This window comes from Agelaius tricolor, unplaced genomic scaffold (assembly GCF_023055355.1).
Source record: "Agelaius tricolor isolate 1412-34295 unplaced genomic scaffold, bAgeTri1.0.p SCAF_9, whole genome shotgun sequence".
NCBI lineage: Eukaryota > Metazoa > Chordata > Aves > Passeriformes > Icteridae > Agelaius > Agelaius tricolor.
The window spans coordinates 16,424,044-16,442,022 of NW_027269269.1; the positions used below are offsets into that span (position 1 = coordinate 16,424,044).

General features: G+C 42.0%; 1 protein-coding gene across 5 annotated transcripts; it reads right to left on the reverse strand.

Annotated features, from left to right (window-relative positions):
* Positions 1-4,572: 4,572 nt before the first annotated feature.
* HIKESHI (heat shock protein nuclear import factor hikeshi) lies at positions 4,573-14,124 on the reverse strand. 5 transcript variants are annotated; one of them, XM_071432896.1, is made up of 6 exons: positions 13,987-14,107; positions 13,505-13,613; positions 13,012-13,249; positions 9,200-9,351; positions 6,575-6,693; positions 4,573-4,811 (listed from the first exon to the last, which is right to left on the reverse strand). In XM_071432896.1, exons 3-6 carry the CDS (start codon positions 13,160-13,162, stop codon positions 4,757-4,759), a joined length of 477 nt encoding a protein of 158 aa, XP_071288997.1. In that variant the 5' UTR covers positions 13,163-13,249; positions 13,505-13,613; positions 13,987-14,107; the 3' UTR covers positions 4,573-4,756. The 5 variants fall into 5 exon arrangements, with proteins under 5 accessions (XP_071288997.1, XP_071288999.1, XP_071288998.1 ...); XM_071432898.1 differs by having other exon boundaries at positions 13,991-14,084; XM_071432897.1 differs by lacking the exon at positions 13,987-14,107 and adding an exon at positions 13,704-13,979.
* Between the last annotated feature and the right edge of the window lie 3,855 nt (positions 14,125-17,979).

Sequence of the window (17,979 nt, forward strand, 5' to 3'; positions counted from 1 at the left end):
AGGGTCAGCTTTAACTTTTGTATTAACTTAGGAATGTGCTGAAGACTGTCCTCTTAAAATGCAGACAGATGTTCCAGGAGCTTTGCCCTGAGAAACCTGGATGGAGCTGAAATTGGATAATGAAGGGAAGTACTTGTGTAAGTAAAACTGTAACGTGCCAAGGGGAGAAAAAATTCTTTACAACAGTCAGCCCCATCTGCATGTAGAATTAATAATATTTTGAAAATACACAACAGGGGAGAAAAGTCTCTGTCAACAAGCAGACTGATAAAGCTCAAATGGATATAAAACTTAGGTGTTTATTTCATTAGAGTGTTTTCTTCCTACAGTTGCCTACTTCTAGACTAAAAAAAGGAGAAAGATTAAAATTATTGTGTGTCTTCTGGAAGATACAGAGCTATTAGAGTTATAATCATTGCAAAAGAATTTAAAGAAGACTTTAATATTTTCAAAAACTTTTTAACCTTTTAATGTATACTTTTGTGAAACTTACTTTAAGAGCGCCAGTGCCTAAATTTTTCAGCAATAGAAGTGTGGTTTAACCCTAGTATTGGAGAAACCTACCAAAAGTAGCCTGAAAGAACATGTAGTTTACTCCAGTGTCTTGAGGCCACCTTTAGGTCTGTTCTTTGGCAAATTCTGTAATTGACTCCTTCTGTTCCCATCTCAAGACAGGTGAGGGAGAGGTAAAGTCAGGCTGATGAGTAACTGCAGTACAGTCAAACCAGTCAGAAAACTCTTTCTGAGACTGCAAGTGTTGTTATAGAGGTCTTTTCTTCATGAATTTTGCATGAAGAGCATACTAAAATTTGAAGGTTGCTGATTCCCTCAGTTATTGCACACTGAGTATTTCCCTAAAGAGATAAAAAAAAAGCTGAAGAGTAGAGGTATCTGGCAGCCCATCTCATTCTACCAACTTTTAGACACTTAGAAATTGCATAAATGGTAGGCTTGGACTACAGTTCTAATTTTTAGGCAGAGACTTTCCCCACAGACAGCAAGAACGTTTGCACCACAGTTGGAAGCAGAAATAGAAAACAGATTCCTGATTGTTAAATCAGTGGTTCACTTAAAAGGTCTCTCTTCTCAGAGTATGGTTCTGTTTCTTGGGGTGATGCTCCATCTGGTGGTGAATGAATAAAGAACGTTACCACAATGCAGTTTTAAATCAGGTTCTTCTTGAGGCTTTTAATGTTAAGCCAAAAAAAAATTCATGTCAATATGGATCGAATTTGCCCTTCCTAGTATAGATAGGAGTGCTTGTTATCTCTGGTGCATTTCATGCTTATGTTTCACCGCTGATTGTATTGGGGAGCTCTGGTTCCATGGCTAAAAGTCAAAGAATTAACTTCCTCTGCAGGTGCTACAGACACAGGCTCACCTGAGAATGCTTTGCTGTCACCATGTGCTGTGTCAGAAAAATATTTACAATGAACAAATGAAGCAACTTTTAGAAAACAAATAAACAAATCCTGTGCATAATTAGAATTTTGACTCCTTGCTATGAATTTTGCACCTGTTTCTGTATAAGCCAGCAGCAATATATGCTCTTTATTGCTTCCTGTATTTTTAAATTTTTCTCTGGGCATGGTGGTGAGGGCAGATGTAGAAACAGGTAGGGCCTTTGTGACAAGAATCCCCACTCTAACTAACAATTCCTGTTGCCTTGGAAAGGAAAACAATTGGGAAAATGTCCCAAAATGGAGGGAAATATATCTACCCCTGTCATGGTTATGAGTGTGGCATGGAAGGGTAGGTTTAGCCTCAAAGCCTAACGATCAGTAGACAGTATTTTTTTTTTACACGTTTTCTTTAAAACCTGAACTCCCTAGTATCTAGAAAGTGGGAATAGGAAAATTACTCTAAATGTAGGAGGATCATTACAAAATAATTTGTATTACATTGAGGTTGTTACTATTACAGGCAATATACCTCTGGCTATACCTGGGGAAAGGAATTGTAGTGTTTTGTGTGTGGAGAAAAAAAAGTATATGTGTATATATGGGTTTATATATATATATATATATATGTATAAAATATATGTTAAAGGCAAAATAGATGAATGTATGTAGCTTTGTTTCTCCTCAGATCTTTTTCCTATAATCCTGTTCTTCCATTTTAATATCACAATGTTGAGATAAGCATTGTTGGGAGACAGGTTAGAAGACCCTGGGGTTTCCTAAATTAAATTTCCTTAGACAAAGTGAATGCCTATTTCCTCAAGCATCCTAACTAGTGATCATATGATAGGATCTCACAGAGCTAGTGAAACTCACCCACCCTAATCCTACGCTTCAAAGCTGAGAAAGAAAAAGCACTTATGCTTGAGAAGCACAGTCTGGCCATCCACACAACTGTATGAATGAATCAGTTCTTACTTTCATAGCAGCTGTGAAAGGCAAAATACTGATACTGAAGGGGGATAGGCTGTTCCCTCTGTGAGTTTCTATTCTGTAAGCTCAATCACAGCAGGAAAGAAAAGTAATTTACACTGATGCTCTCAAGCATGTGCTACATTCAGTGAGCTCAGAGACACCTGCTGAACCCACAGTGGCTATAGCACTGGGAGAAGTTCTTAACCTACACTATTGAATTATTCAAACCCCGTATAAATACATACTTTCATTTACAGCCCTAATGACTGGAACAGGGGTAAGAGCAGCCACAGGACTCATGCTGGACTTAGTGACCCCATCCACATGGTCGAGTCTGGCCTGTCTGGCTTCCTGAAGCCCAAACAACAATCCCACCAGCATCTGGAATAACCAGAATGCAGCTTTGGTCAGAACAGAAGTAGCTTGTTATAACTAGTAGAGAGAAGAGTGAGCAGCAGAGTGACAGCCTGTGCCCAAACAGGGCCTTTGGGTTTAAATACCAATCATTCTGTGACGTGCTCTTCACCAAACCATGACAGTGAGGGCCATAGAAAATTGCAACAAGGAGTAGTGACATGAGGATTATTTCATAGAGGGCAGCTCTGGCCAGTCAGGTGAAGTTGTAGCTAGTACCTCTTTTTCTTACAAATAAATCACTCCTTTGGTAATTAAATTGTGCTGATGAAGTGAGTCTGCTACATCATGTAGACACATATTCCCTAACTCCTGATGCCTTGCAATGGCTTGTGAAGTGTTAATTACTTATTTCCACACCAGCCAGATCCTTCCTTAAAAGTGTGAGAAGCTGAGCAATGACCACTCCCAACTTCCATTTGGTTCCTCTTGTTTTGTCTCATCCACTTCTATCACCAGCTATGTGAGGCATCTGCCACCTGTGTGACAAAACTATCACATCCTACAGCAGAATTTGACAGGGGACACAGAATAATCTCAATGACCCATTCTGATGAGGGAGTTCAGCCTGGGCCTCTGCTAAGTTCCCTTGTTGCTGCTTCTCTACAGACATTTGGCCTACAACTGTGTCTTTAAGAAAATTCAGGCTTGAGTCAAGCAGGCAGCCCAAATTTTTCAGGTCTTCCATCTGTGCCATGGCTTCTAGGAAATAACCCTGAGCTTTGTCCCGTAAATTACCTGGGGGAGAATTAGTTTTACTTTTCAAAAGCTTACAACAGCTTTCCTGGGTTTCATCAGTCTGTTTTCCTCCTCTTCTGGGTTGAGCTCAGTCCTTTTATTCCTCGAGTCCCTCTGCTTTTATGCAAGGGAACAGTCCATTTTCAGCTGAGGCAGAAATGACACAGGATGTCACTGGGCACGTTCGAAGGACTGAGTTTCTGTTCTCAGGACAAGTGTACCTAAGGCTGACTTGACTTGATAAAGGATTCCTTAAAGGCTTCATTCCCCAGTCAATGAAACCAGTAAAAACTTTTATTTTCATGTCAGTGGTTTGGGAACAAATCTTATTCCTTGGTTACAGAAAGTAACTTAAAAAAGCAAGATATATTGCTCAAAATAGTATTTCTGATCAAGCTAATCTAGTGAACAGAAGGGCCAGCTGGACCTTACCTATGAGATACCTGGGTACGTGTGGCACCAGCAGAAACTGCACTGGTCATGAGAACCACTCAGACCACGCCAAAATCCTATGGCTTTATGAACAAATGTGACAGCCTTATCAGACACCCCACATCTGTTTCTAAGAGAAACAAGATTTTACTCTCTTATTACTGGGAATAATTCTAGCACAGCCAAAGTTCCCAAAGATTCCTCTTCATTACATTTTCATACAGGAAAAGTTAAAGATAGGTACTCCAAGATTAAGCTCAATAGTGTCTTACTGCCAAAGAGGGAAATACTGCTGTACCATTTATATGAGCTGGGGACAAGAATATTGGTTGTCCACAAAATGGAAGAACTTACAGTGCAAGTACCAGCAGGAAAACCATCAGCATATTCACAGTTGCTTGATTACCCTTCAAATGAGGTAAAGAAGGAAAAATCTGCATTCAGTTTGTATACAACACCCCAAAGCACCACACAAGTATGACACAGGGCTGCCATTTTTCAACTTGTAATTTTTTCCACTTTAAATGCAATTTCAAAGAAGTATTTCTACATGGAACACTGATTTCTTGATGCAGCCAAGCACTTCAATTAAATAAACCAACATGCAGACTAGTCATTTTCATTGATTTTAATTTTAAATACTGTTCAAGAGTAATATAAAAGTTACTAGTTTGTCTATTTAGACTAATCGTTGTTTGGGTTTTTGCCTTCCTCCCCCACGAAAATCTTCAGTAGAGTTACTTGATGCATCTTTCAGGTAACACTTTAGAAAGAACCCCAAATGACAGAATTTAAGCTTATGTTTTCCAGAAGAGAGGGTTCTGTGTCAGACGTCTCTGGAAGTTTTCATACCTAGAAAAATTAAAAAAACAACAAAAAAATAACAGCTCCTGCATATAAAATTCTGTTTTTAAAAAAGGGTACAAATAATTTAGTCTATGCAGAGAACATGATAAACTACATCTACTTCACACCAGGAAATCACAAGTCCATTTGCATATCTAGAATATTTGCAGTTAGACTTGTGTATTTCACCAAGATGAATTTCATTAAAGCAGTATCCCAGAGGAGACTCATTCAAGCTTAGTAAAATTGTAAGTTAATTTAGATTTGACAAGAGGAAAACTTTCTTCACTGAAGGGGTTGTCAGGCACTGGAAGTGGTGGAGCCACCGTCCTTGGTGGTGTTTAAAAGACACATGGACATGTTTTATCAGCCCTGGGTTTGTGGTGCACTTGGCAGCAGGAGGTGAATGGTTGGACTCCATCTTAAAGGTCTGTTCCAACCTAAACAAGTCCATGAATTATAAGTGACTGTTTTATGCATAGCATTTTTGGGCTAGGAAATCATGAATGAATGTATGAATCTGAGGCTGGATGGTAATGTTTTAGTAAAATCAAATAGGGAAATGTAATTCTCTAACATATAAGGCAAACATGTATGCACACATGCTGTCCTAATTTCAATTTTCATACTCACAAAACCAAGCAAACCATAAACAAACAGCATCAGAATTCACTGTTGACACACAGTGAAGAAACGGACAAAATATACAATTTCTGTGCCTTTCTACAAGAAAAATAAATAGAGAAGCCTATAGGCTTTGAGCCACAAAAGTTAAAACCCCCTTTTTAATCCTCACAAACTCAAAATGTAAGGAATCAAAAGATACTGCCAATGAAATAAAGGAAACCACAAAATGTTCTCCTATACACCTCATAGTTCATAGCCCAGCTTAAGTGAGAAAAGACTGAAGGGTTTTAAACCAATTCAGCCTCACCCAGGCACTCACCAGTCACATCAGAGACCCTACCCACATACAGTTCATGGAGTTTGTAGTTACCTTCTAAACACAAGGCATCTGCATCAAATTACACTCCCAAACAATACACAGGGCTCTCATCAACTGCTTGCATATTCATGAGATCTTACCAATGATAAAACTGTATTCAGATAGTCTCAAACAGTGATTAAAAAAGGGCTTAGGTTAATACTGCAGAGGCTAAATAAATAAGGCCAAACTGATAGGAAAGACATTTTCAGATAACCTAAAGTATTGCCTGCCGTTCACAATTTATCTCCAGACTACACAGGCTATCCCCAGACAGTTATTAAACTAGTCCCTGGAAAACAACTCCCAGAAGGACTTGTGTATTTACACTCAAGGATCTTGGTGACAGAACCAGGTCAACTAGTAACATGATTTCATCACCTCTCACATATTCTTAAGTAAGGCAATTATGCTGGAACTATGTCTAGGAAGAGACCAAATAAATAAGCATTAATTGACAAGTATCAGTGTGGTCTGTCTTCCCACAGCTCCAGAGCATTTGCATTATCAGCAACACAGCGCAAATGCACATATGTTAAAAGCAACCCTTTTAGAACCAAAAAAGTTTCATTGGTTGCATAGCACTTTTCTAACAAAAAAAAAAAGCTGACAAATAAATATAAAAACAGTGGGCAGGACCTCTCTATACTAGCAATAAACAACAACAATTTTAAACACTTCTGCATCATCTCACTGAATAGCATGACAATAGTTCAGTGCTTAGAAATGATGGTCTAATGCCTAGAAAAAAACCCCATTTGTTACTAGAGATCACTGCCATTACCATTTCAGAACTACATTTGCAGGAATGAAAGCTTCAGAAGGATTTGGGGTCATCTGTGCCTGAGTGACAGCAAACGAGGAAGCAAAGTTATAGAAGTTATCCAACATCTTCTGAGTGAACTGAAAAAAAAAGAAGAGATATTTTAAAGAAGTTCTTTCTTCAATTTGAATTTTTGTGCAAAAGTTTAAGATATACAGCTCCTACATGAAGTAATTTTGTCATTGCTTCATCATTGTCATCTAAAACACAGTAGGAAAGTGGATGCAGTAGGTCCACAGACAATGATCAAAATCCTAAGCTTCAGTCTTGCCCTCAGATCCATCTGGCATCCAGAAATCATTTGAAGAATCTTCACTTGCCCTCTCCCTGCTCAGTTTCATCCAACTGGACAAACAGCTTTGGGAAGAACATTTTCTGTTTGTGTGACAAAGTGATGCAGTGACAAGAGCTGTCCCTCTCCTTCAAACCAAATAATCAGAAGAGCTCCAGACTGGGCCAAAGCTGCCATTCCAGCTCCCAGAAAAACACTTGTTAAACGATTGGAAAAGGCTGCAATCTATTTCCAGCACATCAGACTCCAGGGGACAGGGCAATTTCCTTTAGCATTCCCCACAGAAGGGCTGCTGTCCTGGCATCTTTTACCACAAGATCTTGTGGGGAAAGCACCTAAAGGATGCACAGGGCACTCCTAAACTGTAGGACTAGGAAAGAAAAGAGTGAAAGAGAGGCCAAGGAATAGTAAGCCCCGTGTGCAGAGGATAAGGGTGTAGGACATTCCCAGCAAGCCTACAAATATACAAGTATACAGTACCTCCTTATTTCCTCTATTAAAAAAAAGGAAAAAAAAGTTATGCTTTGCTTTGATCATATAGAAAATTTCAGACAGTGAAATGATACAAGAAAACAAAACAGAGCCTGAGTTAATAAATGCAGTCTTGTGCTCCCTTCTGACAAAAAGAGCAGAAGAAATCATATCCCAGAACCCTACCCTCACTCACATGCAGAACTCAATGGTTTTGTCCTACTTCTTTTTTATATATGTTTATACACATAAAAAAGACATATTCAATCATATAAATCTTCATAAATCTTACTAAAAATGTAATAGGAGATCAACTCCATAACTTTGGGTAGCAACAGATGATTTTGCCATTAAAAAACCACTTTTATTGCTATAATGTAGCAGTTCCAAAGAGCTGATGTCAAATATTAAATGAAAGCTATTCATTATCCACAAATATGCTCCCAGTCATATATGCCCTTCCTCTGCAATCTACTCCTGCAAAGGTTTCCTTCCACTTTGACCTCACACATTTTCTTTGTAGGAGTAAGCAGTACTTCACCCTTTGGGTCAACTGCATTCCTTGAAGGCAATTACAATTGCACTTAAGATGCTCAGAGTTGGATGCTGCTCTTTTTCAACAGAAAAATTCACTTAACTGAGAATAACATTTGTAAAAATGTTATGCAGTCATGAGGTGGTTCTTTTTCTTTAAATACTACTGCCAGAAAAATCCATGAGCCACCTTGCAAATGACCTGAGGTGGCACATTATTCCTCCTAACTTTAATTACTGCTGTAATAAATATTTGTGGAATCAGAAATATTATTTAGGTGTCATTAGGCCCTAACAACTCCAGAAAAGCTCAATTAACTGTACTATACAAAGACAGCTGTTGGTTAACTCCTAATCATGGTAACTTTCTGCAAGAAACATTACCTATTTGGAGCTACAATGTGTATAAAACTGCCAAAGAACATCAGCTACAGTATCAGGATTACTGTGCAATTACTGCACAATTACCAGTCTCAGCAAGCACCTGGAAGGAAAGTGAGAAGGTAAAAAAGGCCTGAAGAAAAGCCTCAGCAACTGCTGAAATGCTGAAAGAAAATGCCAGAGCCATCAGTGTTAGGGAAATCAAGACCCACTATGCAGGTCTAGCTTGCCTGGGACTGCTCTCAGACTGCCAACTAACTGCCAGAGCTGGTTGAGGATTTCCAGAGGTTCAAACTAATGGACAGGCTGGGTTAAAAAATGGCACATTGTAGCCCGAGGCCTGATCCACAGAGAAGGCAGTGGGGAAAAACAAAAAAAAACCCATTCTGTGGGAAAGGGCATAATTCTGTAGTTCTGCAGAGCAACATCAGAAGGATTTCTCCAGGGAAAGTGGTACACCTGAATATCTCTCTGCATCCATGCCCACATTTGCCTTAACTTGTGAGTAATTTTTGACCATTCCTGCAAGTCTAAGTACTGAAGTTTCAGCACCCACAAATCACCAAAGATCCACTCTCTCTTACATGTATTTAGTCATAGCTGCTCCTATAAGAAGTATATAAATAATTTTGGAATAGAGTGACACTGACACAAGTGAATCTTTTGGCCTTATGTCACTGAGGATGAAAATTCCAGTCTTCTACAGAAGACAGTTTTTCAGTGTAAGAAAAAGCAATTTCATAGTATCAAGGCACCCAACCAAATGATTTGACAATTATTAGGTTGCTTACAATCCTACTGCCACCCCCAGCAGCATCCCCTACCCACTCCCCAATTAGTGTTTCAGAGGCTCAATTCTTGAGACTTCCACAGAAAGAGAATTTCTGAAAACGGAAAGTCCAGGCTACCTCTGTGAATGAATCTACTGATGACACAGCAGCACTTGCAACAGGAGTCTGCTGGGCCAGGTTCTCCAGCAGTTCCACTGAGATTCCAATCTGAGCCACTGTTGGTGTCTGTGGGAGGTTCATGGCACCAAAGGGGTGTTGACTTCCCTTCCCTGAAAGCACCACGAACAGCACACGTTAGGTCTGGCACACACGTAAAGGCTGTGTAACTTCAACCACTGTGTTTCTCCCATAGAAGGCATTCCCCAGCTCCCACCAGAGGGATCTCCCTGTCCCAGGAAATGCAGAAAAATCACAGTCCAAGCACAGGCAAAAGTACACACAAGTACAACAGATAGAACAGTGTGACTGGTACATTTAAAAAGCACAACAGATCATTAGGAAATTTTTAAAAAACAGAAAAAACATGACTTTACAGCTCCCTCTGAAGTAAACGGAAAGAGGGAATATGATCAGTGAGTGAAAGACAGCAGAACCTTTTTCTACAGGAGCCAAGTTTTTAATTCACATTTGGGCAATTGCAGATAAACAAGAAAGATGCATCACTGCTGCAGTTTGATTCACTCATTAAAGCCACATTCTACTGAACCTGCTCTGCAAAAGTAGTGAGTACTGGTTTATGATCCCTCTGACTCAGGGAAGGCTGGGCAGCCCCAGGTCTCATCTGAACTGCTAAAACCCACCAAAAGCAGCAAAGGTCAAAGAAATAGTCATGGAACAGAGAGGTCTCTGACTTAGCAAGTGCCACAAAGAAAACAAGGAACCATCCCCAAACTGCATGCCACAAACACAGGCACCATCCCAGCCCTCTGCCCTCACTTCTGACCTTTCTCAACCCATACTTTCAGTCCCAGCTTCTGCCAAGGTCTCTGCAAACAAGGACAGACACTCAGCATCACTTAAATCATGTACTCTTCTGTCAGCATCTCTAAAGGAAAATGCAGGAAAAGGCCTGTGGGACCAGAGTGCTATCAGTAAGCAAACACTAATACTGCACCTGTGTTTGTGGGAACACAATAGTCAAGTACACTCTTAACACAGAGGCAATGTTTCAGCAGCACTCTCTGGCCTCTTAGTAGCAGGAGAAAGCGAAGCTAAATCAAGAGCTGTCCTGCAGACCAGCACTATCTTGAGCTGCCAGAAAGGCTAATGGAGATTAAAAGCACCATCTCACTTAGTCAAAAACTCAGCCAGCAAAAACGGTCTGACAAGTTGAACTGAGATCAGGACTGAAGACCTCAGGAACTTGACTATTCCTCTGCAGAGACACAAGGCACAAAGAAGCAAACAGCCAACCCCTACAGAAAGTGCACTCACAAACTCAGCACCCTTTTCAATTGAAGTGTTGCTCCTTAGTCAAGATCCTACAGCTGCAATACAGTGCTACCTTATGAGTAAAGCACTCCTATTAAAATGTTACTTTGACACAAGCTAAGTAAGAAAAGAGTTCATCTCCTGAAATGCTACTTAGAACCTCTTCTGAGAAACGCCATTTTATTGCTGTTTCATCTCACATTTGCTGTTGTTGGATGCTTGCTTGATACAAGCTGTCAGAAACCAAGTATCAAGTTCATTATTAAAATGCCAACAGCAACAGAACTGGTACAAGTTTTGCATTTTGTAACATCTTCACCTGAGAAACTGGTATTTCAATAATAATGTAATATCTTCAAGCAACAGGCTCTGTTACAATGTATGATTACTTTAGACAGTCATGATAGAAACAATCAAACACATCCATTCCATTCACTTTACATGGACTCCCACAGAACCACGGCCTTGGAAAGATGTCTGCCTAAAAGTGTGAAATAAAAGCATCCATTGCCATCCTTACACCAGGAGAAATACACTCCACATTTTCCATGCTTGGCTCTTGCAATTAGCATTCCAAACCTTATAAAGGCAGAGAATGTTAATCAGTACTAAAATACAAGCTCAGTTTTTTGTATTCAGACCCTACACTCTCCAACACATTACATCACTGCAGAGAAACTGCTATCAGAAAAGTATTTTTCCACCCATTTCTTTCCCTTCACTGAACCCTTAATTCAATGATTGAGCCCTTTACCTTTCAGCCCAGCCACAACAAAACCCTTACCCATGTGTAGGCTTCAAATGCCGACATGATATTAGAGCATAAACAGCATGGCAGCAGAAAAGTCTGTACAGAAAAGCCTCTGCTGTAACTCTTACCCCACTTGGGAACCTACTCCCATAAGGGTGCAAAATACAAGCCCAAAGTTTGTTTTCTATTTCTACCACACCTTCATAACATAAAAGCCTTTCAATTCCAAGGCAGGGAGCATTTCTAAGCCCCTTCTTTACATGTAAACAAATGAAACTCTGCTACAACTACTGCTTCCCAGGGAACTGACAGGGACACATCTTTGGTCCTCTCAACCTGGTATTAAACCCAAAATGCAGAGTTCAAGCAGCAGTAATGTCTCTCAATGATTCCAGCTCTCTGTTATGTAGTCTTCTACACCTTAAAATTGTTTATGACCATGGAAACGTAGATTGTGTAGCTTAGACTGAGTCCACACTCAGAGCTAAGCTGCAGACAATGCAAATGGCAGAGCTCTCTGCTGCTCAAATCAAGCACAGCAGTGCCTCAAGGCACTGCAAATGTGTTCAGCTATGTCACTGAGTTCTTCCTTGAGAGCAGCCCTTACCAGGAAATTACAGCTAATCATGCAAAAAGCATCTGAAAATGCATTTTCCTCCAAAACTGTCCGAGACCACACACCAGTGAGTCTTTCAAGCACAAGAAATATACACCAAAAGCACTGGTGATATGCTTTACTGTTGCACTAAGCACACAGCTTTGGGATACACAAAACCACATCCCCCCAAACCCTTCTGGAAGGTGCTCCCTCTTCTGAAGAAAGCCCAAATTTCTGAGGAATGTGAATGATCAGAATTCATTTTGCTTTGCAGCTTGAAAGCCCTGATCTCAACCATACTGCCACATCCAGGACTGACCCAAAACAAAGAATGCCATGTTATGAATGAATGCATTTTAGCAGAGCAACCTCATAGCTTAATTCAACAGAAATTTGAGTTAAAGATGTAGACTACATCCAAACCTACAAAAGCTTTGTACTACTTAATCACTGTAACACTTTAAGCTGCTTGACTGATGTAGCTGTCCCTTTCATACAACACAGGTGTGCCATTGGAATGTCTCATCATTTTTATAATGCACACAGCACACCCCTCGTACTTAGGAAAACACATGCACACACAGACACACACACACACTCTACTCAGTGTGTCAGAAGTACTAAAACATTTGGAAAGCTGCTTTCCAATGGGGACACCCTCTATTGGCCAGTTCTATAGAGCAACTGCCCCTGGCTGGGTAGTGCCAGCTGTCAGAAATCACTGCCAGGCTCCACTCCCTGCAAAATCTGTCTGTGCTACAAAGAATACAACCACTTTGCAGAGGAAGCTGAAAGAAGATGCTGCTGGCATGTCTAGACAAACACCTAAAAACATGGCAGGGAAGTTACAAGGTCATTTTTCCTCTATGCAGAAGACAAAAACACATCAAGTTTGCTTAGAAGAATTTCCAGATCAACACCACACACAAGAGCAGATGAGACAGCAACTTCACAAGGAACAGTAACACACAGACAGACTTCCATGAAGATCACAGGCTGCTTTTAGTACATCTGCTCAACACTATCTGAAAACACAGAGTGTGCTGCCTTTTTAAGTAGCTTTTTGTTCACAGCAACCTTCACACGCTTATCCCTTATGCATTCAGGAACGCATCTGTTGCAGCGACTGCTGTGTTCTACCAGTCTTACCGGATTTGAGACCAGAAATTTTGAAGATGGCACTTGGCTTCTCATTAGTGACAAACCCCAGCAGCTGCCACACTGCCATCCCACTCTGGTCTGGGTAACAAAAATAGACAGATCCTCCCATTCCATCTGGAAAAGGTATAGTTCCCAGCATGAAGACCACTACATGGTTGATGTTTTCATAGTCTGGTAAATCAAATACAAATTTGTCTTCAGCCACTTGTTGGGGCGCAGCTTGCACCTAAAGAGAACAAAACCTTTATTAGTATTAACATGTTTCTCATCTTCATCTGTCTGTGAATTTCCTTTTACAGAAATACACCTAAAGTGGTACATAACAAAAAGTGAGGAACGTACTAGCCTAAAGAGCAAATAGCCAGATAAAAGTCAAACACAGCAGAAGAACAACTGCAAAAAATATTACCAGAAAGACACAACAGTCTTGTTCTACCTGCACTGAACACATATCCCACCCGGGACTACAGGATCAGAATACCTTCGCTCCCCATGTGCGTAGGAGGAAAGTAGGGTGCAGAAGAGGTTGCCAAGTCACTAAGAAGTGGCTGTTGACCACCTGGCTGGCACAACCCCAGGATCATGGAAACCTGTTCACATAGGAAATACAATAGACCTTGAGAAAGGCAGCAGAAGGATGGCTGAATGAATGCCAGAGCAAAAGATACCCTCCTCTTTACCCGAGATGCCACATCCTTGCAGCCAAGGCACAATCTAGCCTTAAAAAGCTTCTTTTAAGCTCCCAGCTTGTCTCTGAGGAGACAACACTGCCAGGGGGATGGCAAGCGCCTCCCGGCAAGGACGCTCGACAAGGCAGCCGCCTGTGGGGACGCGGGGCAGGAGCCAGCCGAGCGCCAGGCAGGCGGGGCCCCTGCCTGGGGCCGGGGGGCCCAGGGCCCTGCGGCAGCTCCACCCCGCCCCCGAGCGGGTTGAGGGCCCCGCCCGGGCCCGGGCAGCGCTCACCAGCCTGCCCGCCACCAGGCAGCCGAACATGGCGGCGGCCGGCGAACCCCCTCAGACGCCTCGCTACTCCCGAGCCTCCATGAGCGCCGTCCCCGGAAAGTCAACACGCCCCCGCTCACCCCGGCACCGCCGAGTCACTTCCGCGGCGCCGCCAACACGGACTACAACTCCCGCAGTGCAACGCGCGGCCGCGCCCAGGCGGTGTGCGTGAGTCGGGGTGAAGCGTTACGGGAGATGTAGTTCTTCGCGTCACGGCACTGACGTGCGCGATGGGCGGCGAGCGGTGATGCCGCCCGGCGCTGGCCCGGGCCAGCCCTGCACCTGCCTCGGGGCCTGTGGGCAGGAGTGCTCTCAGCAAAAGTACCGCAGAGTCTTTTGGTCTTGTGTTTTAGCTAGGCTGAGTTGTCATAGATCCATGATAATGGCGTGTAGGCATGGGATGAAATCAGGCAACAGAGGAAGAAAATGAACAGGGAGATGAGGAGACGCAGTTCATCTGGTAAATCTCCGTAAATTATGACAAAAGTTCCCCTCACCTCAAGACACAAAGATTGGTTTTCAATCTCTGCTTACAGGGCTGTTCCCTTTGAAGTTAGTGCAATGTAAGCTGCACCCGTGTTCTTTGGGCTGAGGGGAGCTCCTGTGCTTCATTGCTTGTGGTCTCCTGGGTGTCAGAGCATAGGAAACAAATGGAAACAAATCATTCCTTGTTTTGACTGAGAACAGTGTTCTGCACTTTCTGTAGAAGCCATTCCTTTAAATCTTGTTCTCATATGTCATTTGGTGTTTACACGGGTACTTTGATTCATGCTTCAATCTTAATCATACCTGTGTTTATATTTCTGCCACAAATCTTTATGAACCCTCTCTCGTTTTACCGTGCCAGTGTGCTGCTATGGACTGTGAAACCTGAGATTCACCCATCTCTGTAGGCAATGTCAGGGTCTTTGTTTCCTGCAGCCAGGATCACATTTGGTGGACAGCTTCTCCTGTCCTCTGCCCTCCCGGACCCTGGGCACTGCAGCTGTGGCTTATGGCAGAGGTCTGTCACTGGGGAAGTTCCCAGGGTGTTGCTTTTGTTGCCCGCTTCGTGGTAGTAAAGTTTTAGCAGAGGATTGTGCTGCCTTTCCAAATGCTAAAAACTTCAACAAAATGAAGACCCCAGTGCCTGCTACCAGATGGAGTAACCAGCCTGTCCCTTGCAGTGTGAAAATGTGAGGCAATTACAGGAGCAAGACCTATTAAAAATGCTGATGCTAGTCCATGGTTATTTGTACAGGCAGGGTGCAATATGTGTTTCTGCCTGGCTCACCTCTCACATGTAGTAAGAAGCCCAGGTGTAAGAAGTATTGAGGCAATAGAGCAGAACTGCTTAGTCCCAGGCCTCATTTTGGATTTGAACCTTTGCAAGTGAGTTCTCTGCTTGGCAGGTGCTTTTCCAGCTGGCCCCAATGAACTGGAAATAAAGAAAGTGTTTTAAAGCTTGAGATATTGCAAATTAGTGGAGGGTGGCCAAGCTCTGCAGTGCAGCCGCTGAGACACAACCAGAAATCTGCTAATTAGGCAAGAGCTCATCTCAGATTGCCAGCTTGCTGCAAACCTCTGAGATTACACTGTGTCAAAAGGCCCAGGGCAGCCTGATCTCAGCAGGGCTCTCATGCACTCTTGCTTAGGCATGATTTTTTTTTTCCAGTTTAAACCTAATTATTTACTATTTATCTAAACTTGTGGAGCTTTCTGTGCAATGATAGCAGCAGAGCCATTGCTGCTCCCCCTGCCAAAAGCTAATCTCAGCCTGTTTATGAAGTTGCTCTAGAACTTACTTGTGACACAGATGTTCACTTGCACCCCTACTAAGATCCATGCCTTAATGCCATTTAGGTAAAAGAAGGTCATACAGAGTAGGCACATTCCCTCTGTGCAGGAAGGGAAGGTATTTCCTATTCAATAGTGACAGATAGTGGCACTAGACACAGAAAACTGTTATTTGTAGAGAACTTCCGAGGAGATGTTTCTGTTCCTGGGTGAGGCAAAGACAGGAGAAAGAGGAAGAATCCTCAGGCAAGTTGAGGCCAGATTGACACAAAATTTCACCAATATAGTGGTGGGTGGTGTGCCAGAATATGTGCTGGGACCCCAGCTGAACACACAGACCAGAAGCATCTACACATGTCTGAACATGAGGGCAGCAAGGTGTGGATGCTGGATCAGCAAGAACTGTGGAAAGTAATTTTTTTTTCTGAATAAAGAGTAATTTTCTTGTTGGGTACCAGGAGTAGGGCTGAGGGTATTTGGGATAGTGGGAATGTGTGATAAGAAGGATAGGGTTATGTAATGGTGAAGAAGGAGCTGCCTCATGGGACAGAGGAGGAACAAGGCTAAATGGAGCATGCAGGAATGTCATGTCAAGTGTTTCAGGGTCAGTGACTCTAAGGTCCCTTCAGAAAGAGATTTTAATTGTCTTTGTTCTGGGCAATGGCCTGTATTTGTTGTGTAGCTGCTTTCCTCAGTGCTGTTGACCCATAAGTGTTAATCTTCTCCCTTTTGAAGTCAGTGAGCATTTTGTTATAGAAATAGTGATTGGGGAAAAGTTACCAGATAAATCTACAGAGGCTGAATGTTTACTTGGAGACTGGAAAAAAGAGCCAAAGTGCACAACCTAACTGCAGCCTAGTGATGCTTTTAAGCGTGTCCAAATAACTACATAAAGCAATCAAAATCTGGAGACAGTGAACACAGGTGCAATTAGTGGCACTGTTTCATATTAAAAGATTTTAATTTGCATTATAATTTTACTATTATGGCCTTTGTTTACCTTCTTCTCAACTTTTCCAAACTTTAACCATTAGGACTAAAGTTTTTTTCAGTAAGTGCTTCCATTAGTTAATATTTTTATATGTGTAAAAGTTTCAGCCAGAATGTTGTTTCCAAGACATGCGTCAAAAATGCCTTGTTTTACTCAAAGTAAAAAATTGAAATTTGGATGACATGTTCTTTCAGATGCCCTAATTCCCTCATGTTGTAAAAGGAGAGACTTGCGATTTGCTGGCAGGTAGTCTTGAGTCAGAAAAGGTGTAGGGGGATAGAATGTAAGAAAATAAAGATAGTGTAGAAAGTAATCTCACCCCTAAGGAGTTGCAGCTGGGCCAATTATCAAAGATTAGGAACAGGCCAGAGCTGTAACCAATGAGAAGAGTGCTTTAAAAGAGTGGGGTGGCTGGTTGAGAGGGGAGCTGGAGTCAGTGGCTATTTTGTGAATAGGAAAGAGGCAGTGCTCTGAGGAGCTGCCCACCAGAAACACCAAGAAGGTATGAAACGTTTGTGATAAGGAGACAACAGTATGGAACCCCTGCAGTAAGATGACAACAATAAGGTGCTGTGAAAATAAGCTCACCTGTATCTAGATATGAACTATTTGGAGAATTCCAGTTTGTACGTGCTCAGGAGAAATTTATGTAGCATGACAGGTTCCATCCATGCTGAATAAGTCTAACTGGGGCTACAGAATTTTGTCTGTAGCTGCCTCTGGGTTGAGAACCAAGGCAAGAAGAGAGTATTGAGCACTTCTTACCCAACCTAACAACCTGAGGGAAGTACCTAAATTAAAATCAGTTTCATTCTGTTTTTTCTAGACAGTGGTGTTCCTCTAAGGCAGAAACTGTCCTCTAGAAGAGCATCTTTGTTGCCAGTAATTAGAGAAGACAACTTGGCAGTTCAGCCTCAGTTACATGGGAATTTAAGTGGGAGGAATCCAGTCTCTTCTCCAGCTCACAGTTTAGGTATGGTAGGAGGTACAAGGGAGCAAAGGAGGAACCGTGAAGATGGGGGAAGGCATAATGGCAATAGGTTGCAGCAGAGGTCAAGAAGGAGGAAGAATGTAGTTTACTCCTCAGTAATGCTGATTTTTTGAGATTTGGGAAATAGTTTTAGAACCCCCTGGGCAACTGAAAGAGATGATGACTGGTTTGGTCACAAAAAAGTGCCTGGCATATT

Excerpts from the sequence above, each read along its gene's own strand:
- HIKESHI (XM_071432895.1), bottom strand. The coding sequence starts at position 14,016 with ATGTTCGGCTGCCTGGTGGCGGGCAGGCTG. Across the intron at positions 9,352-13,011 it reads AATTTCTGGTCTCAAATCCG|GGAAGGGAAGTCAACACCCC; the intron begins GTAAGACTGGTA and ends TGGTGCTTTCAG. Across the intron at positions 4,812-6,574 it reads GCAAATGTAGTTCTGAAATG|GTATGAAAACTTCCAGAGAC; the intron begins GTAATGGCAGTG and ends TAATTTTTCTAG.